The 13,064-nt window shown below is 45.8% G+C and overlaps 1 protein-coding gene across 2 annotated transcripts in view; it reads right to left on the reverse strand.

The window, feature by feature from the left end:
• The window catches only part of TEX10 (testis expressed 10), a 56,724-nt gene extending 48,989 nt beyond the window's left edge, over positions 1 to 7,735 (reverse strand). The window contains exons 1-3 of one of the 2 annotated variants that reach the window (XM_089532453.1): positions 7,556 to 7,735; positions 2,517 to 2,706; positions 1,179 to 1,891 (exon numbers count right to left, since the gene is read on the reverse strand). In XM_089532453.1, the coding sequence (XP_089388579.1) occupies positions 1,179 to 1,891; positions 2,517 to 2,696 (893 nt within the window). In that variant the 5' untranslated portion in view covers positions 2,697 to 2,706; positions 7,556 to 7,735. Of the gene's footprint in view, positions 1 to 1,178; positions 1,892 to 2,516; positions 2,707 to 5,790; positions 5,943 to 7,555 lie in introns of those variants that run through there. The other variant, XM_089532454.1, reaches the window with a different exon arrangement.
• Between the last annotated feature and the right edge of the window lie 5,329 nt (positions 7,736 to 13,064).

Genomic DNA, 13,064 nt, shown 5'->3' on the forward strand with positions numbered 1-13,064 from the left:
CTTCCATTGAATTAAAGTTTCAGTTCAGAACAAATATGGTCTTATGGTTGCTCTTTTGCCACTGACAGCCAAGCAGGTGGATGGTGCAGCTCATGCAAACAACATACCATAATATGTGAATGTTGCCTAAATAATGTACCTGTTAAGGGTATGATCCTTAACAGCTGCTATTTTAGAGCATGAGTAAACACAGAAAATCCTTAATATGTTAAACTCAAAGGTTTTGGGTTAAATACCTTCAAATATGGCTATCAACGTAATTCGTACTTTCACATAACATATGAATACAGGCACATAGCCATGTTAGTCTGGAATATCAGTATGTAAAGGGAACTTGCAACACCTTTGAGACTAATTGTTTGAAAGAGATTGTAGCATGAGCTTTCATAGACTTTGACCCGAAACAGACGGGCAAAAACTGCCACCTTCAGGCTGTTCCGACGGCATGGCGCGTAGATGATGCATGCCCCTGGATCAGCCGGAAGCCACACAGAGGCCATCTAACACAGCCCCAAAATGACAGCAAAAGGAGTGGAGTAAAACTGTTCTTTGCTGGTGGTCTGTTCTGGACCATGGCAGTGGATGGCCTTGGGACCACAGCGTCCGGTTGCTGCAATCTAGCGCTGTTTGGGGTTTGATTGGGCGTGGAGTGGCTGGAGGCAGCTCCAAGCTGGTCTGTTTGACTCCTTTTTCTATTTCCTTGTGAAATATGTGCTGTTCAGACAGTGTACAATCTCAGCTTCAGCCATATGCAAGAAAGTGAGGAGGAAGTCACACAAAGGCTAAACCTGATAAGATATTTTTATCTTATTTTTATTTCAAAACAAGAACTAAGGGGATAAAGTATTTATCAGGAGCAATCTTAAGGAAAAGGCTGCACTACCTATATACTGTAGAGGAGGGGAGGGAAGGAAAATAGTCAGAAAAGTATTAGACATTTCATGGATAGCTGCAAATCTTCAAGATGAACGTGTGTCTAAACCTCCAAAACAAAACCCCCATAATTGCTATGGTCAAGTCTTCTGTCAAGAACATGTAATTTTTTTAAAAAATGAATATAACAAAGTATTACAACGAGGCTCACTACACTGCCATATGAAAAAGCATCTACTTTTTCTATTTCACAAGAATGGCAAAAGATAAACTTTCCAACAGTCTGTAAGCACACAATTTCTTACCTCAGCCTGAATGATGAATTAGTTCTGGGATGCAAACCGCCATTTTCATACAATTGGATGCGCTGTTGACCACTGGCATGTTCTTGCCAATTCATATACAAGGCATTCCTGTGAACTTGGGGATTAACATTTTGCTCATGTAGCCCTTCGATATCAGTTTCTAGTTCACTAGATCCTTCCACCATTACCTGGAGGAACTTTCGAAGCCTGACCAATACATTTAGTCTCCACTGTTGGGAAGTTACTCTACGATTAGGATTAACAGATAGCATCCAGCATATTTTCTCTCTGTTTTTCAACTGTTTTGATAGTTGCTGATGTGAAATAAGCTCTACAAAGTTATTCAGCAAGACATTACTGCGATCCATCAGGAGACTGGGGTACTCCACCAACAGAATATCTAGTACCTTCAATGAATCCTCCTGAATTCCTTCACTGATGTGAGTCATGGCACAGGAGAGGTGTGCACTCACTAAAGGGAAAAATGGCAAAATGTGCTCAGCTCTTACTTTTGGAGCCAAGAACTGAAGGAGGGAGATTGCTGCAGTTCGTACAGTAGAATCTTTGTCTGTAAAGACAGCTGCTATCTCACTCAGTATGCTTGAAAGGTGTGCATCAATTATGAATGGATATTGGGATAGCAGATCTTTAAGCCCCAAAAGTGCATTTTGCTTAACTCCAGCATTGTAGTGGTTCATTTGCGAAAGCAGATCCTGCAAAAATATATATTGTGTATCAGTTGCTTCTGATGTCATGTACATCACAAGCTTTCTAAGAACAGTATCATTCAAAAATGTTTATATTCCTTACTTACACTAAAAAAACAAAATGATGAAAAACTATCTTCCTGCCAAACGATTTCTGATGAGCATGTTTGTAATCAAGAAGACAAAGGAAAAACTCAATAGTAAAAGCACAGGAAAAAAATATGCCAAAATACAAATAAATAAATAAATAAATACTCCATTTCTAAGTTAAGATGACTAGGGCTGCTACCAATTATAGTCTAGCAACATTTGGAGTTACACAATTCCTAACCCTGATCTATGTGATGACCCTGACACAGTGATTTTTTTAAAGGACGCCTCCCTGAGGTGATTAGAAATTAATTAACAATTTTAATTACATTATAATATTAATGCTAATGAAAAAGGTATGGGAAATATTTGTTTTATTATATAAATTACCTAGAAATCTAAACATATCCACAGATAAAACTAAATGTTGTATTGTATGCTTGCTACTGAACTATAAACTTTAGAAAGATTCATATTCCATTAAAATTGATCTCACAGGTATTAACAGAATACCAACAATTAATGTAGCATTTTCCAATACCTTTATGTTAAGCTTTCTGTTGTTCGTTGGAAGTATTCCATCTTCTCTAAGCTGTTCAGGAAGATGTATAGACCTTGTCTTGAAGTTTGTATCAGTTGCATTTTCCAGTTTAGGCTTCTTTTTTCCAACTTTTAGTTTCACTTTATGAAAATCTTCTTGATGTTTCCTTTTCTTTGTCATTTTTGATATTCTGCAAAGAAAATTAGAATAAAAATGCTTAATAAAAATAAATCACAGGCAAGAAGTTGGAGAAAACATTATCTCTGTTGTTATACTTAAAGTCTAAATGAAATCAAGACTTTTTTTATTCAAGGCCCCACAGCTCAAGCAGAAGTCATTACTCCCCAACACAAACCACTTGAAAAACCACATATGCGACTGCCCTCATTCCGACACAATTCCCAAGCTGAAAGAGTCAAAATACTTTTAAAATGTTTTAATAGTAACAAACTGATTTAAGTTTTAAATTTTTTTCTTAATGGCAAACCAAAAACAATTGACAAACTAACTTTAGAGTTAGAGCCATTAAAGGCTAGTTGGTTTCATCTCCATCAGATAACTAGAGAATGGAATAGAATCACAGAACTGTTACTTTTTCACAGATATTCACTAGTCACTGTTTGGAACTGTGACTGGCTTGAAGGCCAAACTGTGATTTTCAGTGACTGTGATTCATTCTGCTACTGAGCCTCCAAACTGTGAACTGCTACTTTTTCTGTGACTGTGATTCATTCTGCTACTGAGCCTCCAAACTGTGAACTGCTACTTTTTCTGTGACTGTGATTCATTCTGCTACTGAGCCTCCAAACTGTGAACTGCTACTTTATCTGTGACTGTGATTCATTCTGCTACTGAGCCTCCAAACTGTGAACTGCTACTTTTTCAGTGACTGTGATTCATTCTGCTACTGAGCCTCCAAACTGTGAACTGCTACTTTTTCAGTGACTGTGATTCATTCTGCTACTGAGCCTCCAAACTGTGAACTGCTACTTTTTCTGTGACTGTGATTCATTCTGCTACTGAGCCTCCAAACTGTGAACTGCTACTTTTTCAGTGACTGTGATTCATTCTGCTACTGAGCCTCCAAACTGTGAACTGCTACTTTTTCTGTGACTGTGATTCATTCTGCTACTGAGCCTCCAAACTGTGAACTGCTACTTTTTCTGTGACTGTGATTCATTCTGCTACTGAGCCTCCAAACTGTGAACTGCTACTTTTTCAGTGACTGTGATTCATTCTGCTACTGAGCCTCCAAACTGTGAACTGCTACTTTTTCAGTGACTGTGATTCATTCTGCTACTGAGCCTCCAAACTGTGAACTGCTACTTTTTCAGTGACTGTGATTCATTCTGCTACTGAGCCTCCAAACTGTGAACTGCTACTTTATCTGTGACTGTGATTCATTCTGCTACTGAGCCTCCAAACTGTGAACTGCTACTTTTTCAGTGACTGTGATTCATTCTGCTACTGAGCCTCCAAACTGTGAACTGCTACTTTTTCAGTGACTGTGATTCATTCTGCTACTGAGCCTCCAAACTGTGAACTGCTACTTTTTCAGTGACTGTGATTCATTCTGCTACTGAGCCTCCAAACTGTGAACTGCTACTTTTTCAGTGACTGTGATTCATTCTGCTACTGAGCCTCCAAACTGTGAACTGCTACTTTTTCAGTGACTGTGATTCATTCTGCTACTGAGCCTCCAAACTGTGAACTGCTACTTTTTCTGTGACTGTGATTCATTCTGCTACTGAGCCTCCAAACTGTGAACTGCTACTTTTTCAGTGACTGTGATTCATTCTGCTACTGAGCCTCCAAACTGTGAACTGCTACTTTTTCTGTGACTGTGATTCATTCTGCTACTGAGCCTCCAAACTGTGAACTGCTACTTTTTCAGTGACTGTGATTCATTCTGCTACTGAGCCTCCAAACTGTGAACTGCTACTTTTTCTGTGACTGTGATTCATTCTGCTACTGAGCCTCCAAACTGTGAACTGCTACTTTTTCTGTGACTGTGATTCATTCTGCTACTGAGCCTCCAAACTGTGAACTGCTACTTTTTCAGTGACTGTGATTCATTCTGCTACTGAGCCTCCAAACTGTGAACTGCTACTTTTTCAGTGACTGTGATTCATTCTGCTACTGAGCCTCCAAACTGTGAACTGCTACTTTTTCAGTGACTGTGATTCATTCTGCTACTGAGCCTCCAAACTGTGAACTGCTACTTTATCTGTGACTGTGATTCATTCTGCTACTGAGCCTCCAAACTGTGAACTGCTACTTTTTCAGTGACTGTGATTCATTCTGCTACTGAGCCTCCAAACTGTGAACTGCTACTTTTTCAGTGACTGTGATTCATTCTGCTACTGAGCCTCCAAACTGTGAACTGCTACTTTTTCAGTGACTGTGATTCATTCTGCTACTGAGCCTCCAAACTGTGAACTGCTACTTTTTCAGTGACTGTGATTCATTCTGCTACTGAGCCTCCAAACTGTGAACTGCTACTTTTTCTGTGACTGTGATTCATTCTGCTACTGAGCCTCCAAACTGTGAACTGCTACTTTTTCAGTGACTGTGATTCATTCTGCTACTGAGCCTCCAAACTGTGAACTGCTACTTTTTCTGTGACTGTGATTCATTCTGCTACTGAGCCTCCAAACTGTGAACTGCTACTTTTTCTGTGACTGTGATTCATTCTGCTACTGAGCCTCCAAACTGTGAACTGCTACTTTTTCAGTGACTGTGATTCATTCTGCTACTGAGCCTCCAAACTGTGAACTGCTACTTTTTCAGTGACTGTGATTCATTCTGCTACTGAGCCTCCAAACTGTGAACTGCTACTTTTTCAGTGACTGTGATTCATTCTGCTACTGAGCCTCCAAACTGTGAACTGCTACTTTATCTGTGACTGTGATTCATTCTGCTACTGAGCCTCCAAACTGTGAACTGCTACTTTATCTGTGACTGTGATTCATTCTGCTATTGAGCTCCAAATAGTGTACAGATCACAGAAATCACAGAAAATCAGTTTTGAATCACAGGTATTTTAAAATCACAGTAACAGTTTTCACTGATATATGTAAATCACAGTTATTCCATTCTCTGCAGATAACTGCTTTTCCACACAAATTAAAGGAAACAGGAGGACCACCTAGATCACTTACCTTATTTGAAGCACAATATGTCCCCTTCCCCAAAGCACCAGAGGACTAACATCTTCAACCTACAACTGTTTGATTGACCACTCTTACCAAAACATCCATGGAATAGAACCAACCTGGGAAACTGATTTGAATCTTTCAATTCCCATTTCAAGATGGACTACAGTTTGGTCTTCCGCCTCTTTTAAATCCAGGTCAGCATCGATTACAGAAAACACCTTGAAAATTATACACAAGTGGTGCTTGACTCCAGTGAAGCTACCCAGAATGGTTAAAAATGGCCTGTTACAGACTGCCAAAATAAAGCTGCTTCGGGTCTCTTTGGAGGTATGCCGTTTAAATGATGCATGCATCCTAGGAATCCGGAAGCTGCACCAAAGCTGCACTCCAGTGCTTAGGAATGGAGTGTGGCTTTGGCATGACCTCCGGACTCTTAGGACCCATGCGTCATTTAAATAGCATAACTCCAAAGAGACCCGAAGCAGCTTTATTTTGGCAGTCTGTAACAGGCCAATGTTTCCTCCAAATGTTGGTGTGGTTGTGATAATGAATAATGATTTTAACAAGGGAGGGCTTGGTGCTAGTGAGGACACCCCAGGGAGTGGGAGTCCAGGCTGGGGACCACTCATCGGAGCCCAACGGGGGCTTGCAGGCCCCAGAGCCACATATGGCGGCACTGAGCGCCTACCCTTTCCCAAGGCCAGGGGCGGACCTTCTCTGCTGGAAAGGGACGTATCTCAGATAAGTACTAACCTTCCATTTCCCATCACTTATTTAAAGATAACCTCCCCTGTTTCCCAGTATTTGGCCATTTTTACGCTGATGTTTATCACACTATGCTCTTACAGTGCTACTATTCCACTTTGACTGCTCTGGCTGCCTCCTGTTGCATTCTGGGATTGGCAGTTTTAAGGAGGGGTATTTAGAGTTCTGCCAATCCCAGAATGCAACAGGAGGCAGCCAGAGCAGTCAAAGTGGAATAGTAGCACTTTAAGAGCATAGTGTGATAAACATCGCTGGCTGCTGTAATGGAGAAACCTGAGGTTTTTACGCTTCAAGTCTGAGCTTGTGTCTACATGTATCGATAACGAAAGCATCCCTGGATATCATTTACTTGAGTCAGATTTGTCCTCAACAACCAAGTGTCAAAATGTCTTTATTTCGGGGCAGTCTAGGGACCCATTTTGGCTTCTAACTCCGGCTGTTTCTGAAGAAGCTGGGAACGGAAACCTTTAGCGCGAATGTTTCATTGGCCCCTATACAGGCAGCCAAAATAAAGCTGCTTCGAGTCACTTTGGAGGCATGGTGTTTACATGATGCACCGTGCATCCTCAGAGTCCGGACGCTGCACCCAAGCTGCACCCCAGTCCTTAGGGCCGGAGCATGGCTTTGGTGCGGCTTCTGGACTCTTAGGACGCTTCTATCATTGAAACGCCATGCCTCCAAAGTGACTGGAAGCAGCTTTATTTTGGCTGCCTGTATCAGGCCATCATCTCCTTTTAACAGTCCAGTTTATGTCAGGGCAGTGGTCCCCAAACAGCGCCCTCGGAGGGGTTTGGGACTCCAGCTCCCAGGGGCCCAGAGGCTTCTGGGAGCTGGAGTCCAAAGTCCCTTCAAGGGCAGAGTTTGGGGGCCACTGAATCAAAGAGCGCTACCCACTGCCTCCCTGGCGCCAAGGCCGGGCCAAAAGGGAGGAGGCAGGGCATGTGCTTTGACTCCCTTCCGCAGAGAGACCTCTCTGCTACGGCCGCCTCTTGGGGAGCTGCGGAGAGGCCCGCGCTGCCCTCAGCCGCAGGGACAAAGCCCCCTACCCTCCCCTACCCTCCAACGCCTGGAAGGTAAGGCCTGCGAGGAGAAGGGGACGGTTGGCAGGCAACCCACCGCCTTCAGCCGCCGCCGCCTCCGCCGCCTTTGGGTCTGAGGGGAGGGCCTACGCGACCCAGCAGCCGCCGAGGGCTCCGGCTCCTCTTCCGACGCCGCTCCAGACAGGGCCAACCACGCGCTCCCTTCGGAAACGTCTAGTCTCGCGAGGACACAGGTAAAGCGGCAAGACGGGCATGGGATTGGGAGGAGATCTCGCGGGAGCATGAGGCCGGAAATCTCGCTGTGGGCCTGTCGCGAGACTGGAGAGCGGGTCTGGCTTTCCTTCAGCTCAATGGTCCCCAGGGGTTTTGGACTCCAGCTCCCAGAATCCCAGACTATTGGCCAACATGGCTGAGGCTTCTGGGAGCTGAAGTCCACAATCACTTAAAGGGTCTAGGGACCGCTGCGTTTAGCCTCTTCTTCTTGTGCTGTGAAAGCAGTGGTGCCCTTTAAGAGAGTTTGGACTTCAGATCCCAGAATCCCAGACTATTGGCCAACATGGCTGAGGCTTCTGGGAGCTGAAGTCCACAATCACTTAAAGGGTCTAGGGACCGCTGCGTTTAGCCTCTTCTTCTTGTGCTGTGAAAGCAGTGGTGCCCTTTAAGAGAGTTTGGACTTCAGATCCCAGAATCCCAGACTATTGGCCAACATGGCTGAGGCTTCTGGGAGCTGAAGTCCACAATCACTTAAAGGGTCTAGGGACCGCTGCGTTTAGCCTCTTCTTCTTGTGCTGTGAAAGCAGTGGTGCCCTTTAAGAGAGTTTGGACTCCAGCTCCCAGAATCCTAGACTATTGGCCAACATGACTGAGGCTTCTGGGAGCTGAAGTCCACAATCACTTAAAGGGTCTAGGGACCCCTGCGTTTAGCCTCTTCTTCTTCTTCTTGTGGTGTGCCTTCAAGTCCTTCGCGACTCACGGTGACCCTAAGGCAGTGGTGCCCTTTAAGAGAGTTTGGACTTCAGATCCCAGAATCCTCAGCCATGTTGAACAATAGTCTGGGATTCTGGGAGCTGGAGTCCAAAATCCCTTAAAGAGCAGAGTTTGGGGGCCACTGCCCTCAGGTGAGTTTCTGCAGTGGCTGGAAAGGAGGGGGATGCTAATAAAAAGTACAGTACAGTGGACCCTTGTTATCTGCTGGGGTTTGGTTCCAGGATCCCCCGAGGAGAACAAAATCTGTGGATGCTCAGGTCCCATTAAATATAAAGACATGGCAAAATGGTGTCCCTCATGAAAATGGAAAATCAAGGTTTGATGTTTGAAATTTATACTTGATGGAACATTTTCAAACCGTGGATGATTGAATCCGTCTATAAGAAATCCATGTATAAGAAGGCCAACTGTAATACCTGTCTGGAGTCAGTAATGGGCTGAAAGAGGGAAAACAAACTCAAGCTGAGTCCAGAGAAAACAGAGGTACTCGTGATAGGTGCCCCAAGTCTAGACAGTGGAATTTGTCATCCAGTCCTGGATGGGGTCACACTTTCCCCTAAAGGACAAAGTTTGCAGTTTGGGAGTACTCCTGGACTCATCCCTACAGTTATCATCACAAGTGGATGCGATGGCCAGGAGTGCTTGGTACCAGCTTCGGCTGATACGCCAACTGTGTCCCTGCCTAGACCGAAAGGACCTTGAAACAGTAGTACTGTACATGCACTGGTAACCTCTCATTTAGATTTCTGTAATGGCAGATCCAGCTCCATCAGGACTAGCCTGGAAGAAGGAAGAGCCCTCCCTCCAATCCATCTGCCTTGGTCCAGGCCTTAGAGCAGGGGTCGGCAACCTCCGGCCCACGGGCCGGATGCGGCCCGCAGAGGCCTGGCGGCCAGCCCCTGCCTCCCGTTGGGAGGTCGCGCGAGACTTCGCGGCCATTTTAGGTGAAAAAATGGCGGCGCCCAGAGCGGCCTCTGGGGCTATGGGCGCCGCCATTTTTTCACCCAAAATGGCGGCGAAATCTCACGCGACCTTGGGGGAGGTCGCGTGAGACTTCGCCGCCATTTTGCCGCCCAAAATGGCGGCGCCCAGAGCGGCGAAAAGCCGTGATGGGCGGCCGCGGCGGCAGCGGCGGCGGGCCTTTGAGAGGCCCGCTACCGTCTCTGGGGCCCTCCAGCAGGGCTCCGAAGGCGGCAGGGGGCCTCTGGGGGGCCCGCTGCCGTCCCTGGGGCCCTCCAGGAGGGCTCCGAGGGCGGCAGGGGGCCTCTGGGGGGCCCTTTGCCGTCCCTGGGGCCCTCCAGGAGGGCTCCGAGGGCGGCAGGGGGCCTCTGGGGGGCCCTTTGCCATCCCTGGGGCCCTCCAGGAGGGCTCCGAGGGAGGCAGGGGGCCTCTGGGGGGCCCGCTGCCGTCCCTGGGGCCCTCCAGGCGGGCTCCGAGGGAGGCAGGGGGCCTCTGGGGGGCCTGCTGCCGTCCCTGGGGCCCTCCAGGAGGGCTCCGAGGGCGGCAGGGGGCCTCTGGGGGGCCCTTTGCCGTCCCTGGGGCCCTCCAGGAGGGCTCCGAGGGTGGCAGGGGGTCTCTGGGGGACCCTTTGCAGTCCCTGGGGCCCTCCAGGAGGGCTCCGAGGGCGGCAGGGGGCCTGCTGCCGTCCCTGGGGCCCTCCAGGAGGGCTCCGAGGGATGGCAGGGGGCCTCTGGGAGGCCCGGTGCTGTCGCTGGGGCCCTCCAGGGGGCCCTCCAGCGCTGGTGGCCCCCACCAGCTTTTTTGCCGGTCTCTGACGGGGCCTGGGGCCCCGTCAGGGGCCAGCAAAGGTGGGGAGGCCTGGCCCCCGGAGGGAGGAAGCTCCGCCCCTGGCATGCAGCCCCGCCCCGGAGGGTGGAAGCTCCACCCCCAGCACACGGCCCCGCCCCGGAGGGTGGAAGCTCCACCCCCGGCTTCGGCCCCCCAGTCGCCTGAGGGACACCAACCCGTCCCCCGGCTCAAAAAGGTTGCCTCCCCTGCCTCAGAGGGAGAGAAGAACCACTGGACCTCATCCCCTTTCCCTCCATCATTCCCTTCTCCTTTTGTTTCATGTCTCTTAGATTGTAAGCAAACTGTCTGATTAAAAACAATAATTGTAAGCTGCCCTGAGAGCCATTAGGACTGAAGGGCGGGATATAAATACCTAAATAAATAAATGCTCTCTACATGGGGCTACCTTTGTACCAAGTTCCGAAGCTTCATTTAGTTCAAAATGCCGCAGCCAGATTGATTGCCAGTACTTCTAGATCAGATCATATAACAGATCATATTAATATCTCTTCACTGGCTGCCTATTAGCTTCCGGGCTCAATACAAAGTGTTTTATCACCTATAAAGCCCTACATGGCTTGGGCCCAAATTACTTGAGGGAAGGCCTCTCCCCATACAATCCGCCCCATGCTCTCAGAACTACTGGGAAATGCATACTTGAATATCCTAAGACAAGACTGGCATCAACTCGCCAAAAAGCATTTTCATCTGCAGCTCCCATATACTGAAACAAGCTCCCAGAGGAGATAAGGCTTAGTTCCTCTTTAGATGCCTTTAAGAAAGCCTTAAAGACCTATCTTTTCTGGTCAGCATATCCTTCTGACTCATCATAGGAATTATTCCTTTGTTGAAAGATACTCTTTATGACTGACAGATGTTATTAATGTTTTTATATGTGATTTTAAGGAACTTTGTTCAATTCATATTTGCTTGTGGTCTTATTTATTTGATATAACGTGCAATAATATTTGACTTTATGTGTATTTGATAGCAGTGTGAACCGCTTTGATCGCTACGGAAAAGCGGTATATAAATAAAGTTTTTATTATTATTATTATTATTATTATTATTATTACATGCACCTTTTTATTGAAGACCATTTAATTTTATTAGACTGGATTGTAAAGTACAAAACCCGTATGCACTATGGATATTAATATGTCATAGTGTGGGTGCACCCTGGATCCCAGCTATAGGCAACATTGGTCAGTTTTATCAGGTGGCGAAACAGGTTTCCAGGCAAGTAAAAATAAGCAGGCTGTGACGGGACGCACTGAAACAAATGACAGTACTTGCCCATAGGGAAACATCGGAGGATACTTGCCCATAGAGGAAATGATACTTGCTCATAGAAAATCATGAGCGAATACCTGCTATGGGCAAGTATTCTCCAATGATTCTTTATGGGAAGCATGGTTTCTCTTTGGGCAAGTACTGTCATTTGTTTTAGTATGCCCCATGACTATCCACTTTCTCAAAAGATAACTCAGGTGGCTCTATTGGCAGATGTATACTTGGGGTGGGCATTGCACTGCAATTCACAAATCGCAAGTAAAGAACTCGATGCTTAGAGATTCTTTAAAACCTGGAGTGCTGCTATCTAGCTTCTCAGACATCCATCATTAACTGGTTTTGATTTTTTTTTCCCCAGGGGAAAAAGCATCAACTTCATTCTGATCAGTGGCAGCCAGAGGATGAACACACTTGTGAAGAAGTGTGGGTAAAACTCCATGAGAAGGTAGAAAATGAGAGAAAGAGAGAATGTTAGTAAAATCTTCAATTTTCCCCATTGCTATCGTTTCTTGCCATTATTATTATTATGCTAATTATTTATATCCTGCCTTCTTCCTGGTACAGGGATTCAAGGTGGCTAACAAAATTTAGACTAAGCATTACACTATCTTCTCCATGCAGTGGCCCTACCATTTCCTTCTTTTTCCTTTTGCTATGGGTATAAACAAAAAAGCTCCTTTCATTGTTCTTAACCTCTCTAGCAAGCCTGAACTCAATCTCTGCTTTAGCTTTTCTGACTTTACCTGTACATATGCTAGCTATTTGTTTGAATTCCTCTTTGGTGAATTCCCTGGTTTTTTTTCCATTTCTTATGTCCCTTTTGCTCAGTGGAAAGTCCATCCTGATTTCTTGAGACACCTCCCATTTTTCCTTCTCATTGGAATTGTTTGAAATTGTGCTTTCAATATCTCCCTTTTGGAAAGAAAAAAACCTATCTGTACTGAACTCCCTTCTCTTTAAGTATTCCTAATCATGGGATGACACCTAGTATTTCCCTACATTAACTGAAATCAGCTTTCCTAAAGTCTAGAATACATGTCTGGTTATGCTTGGCTTCCCCTTTTGACTGTATAACAAATTCCAGGAGAACACAATGATGGCCACCCAAGGATCCCGCCACTTACACCCCATTAATAATAATAATAATAATCTTTATTTGTATACCGCTTTCCCGTGGACGATCAAAGCGGTTTCCAATATCAGATTAACAATACATAACACATCATGACTCTGCTTCTCTTCCCTCAAGATGGTGGTCGGGAGGAGGACTCTTCTTCTTGGCAGGCAGAGGCCTGTTGTTTCTTGCCTGCTTCTCTCCCATCAAGATGGTGGTCGGGAGGAGGGCTTTTCTTCTTGGCACTCCTGTTGGTTAGGATCAGATCTCCTTGTTGCCTCTTCCACTTTTTGGACTCTGAAATCGTCTGCCAGACAAGTGAGGAATGTGCAGGATCTTACCTTTTTTGCTGGGGTTGGTTTACAGCAAATATGAGCATTGCTGTAACCAGTCATCACTAATA

This window comes from Sceloporus occidentalis, unplaced genomic scaffold (assembly GCF_023333645.1).
Source record: "Sceloporus occidentalis isolate IW3139 unplaced genomic scaffold, rSceOcc1.0.p SCAF_7, whole genome shotgun sequence".
In the NCBI taxonomy this organism is placed as follows: Eukaryota; Metazoa; Chordata; class Lepidosauria; order Squamata; family Phrynosomatidae; genus Sceloporus; species Sceloporus occidentalis.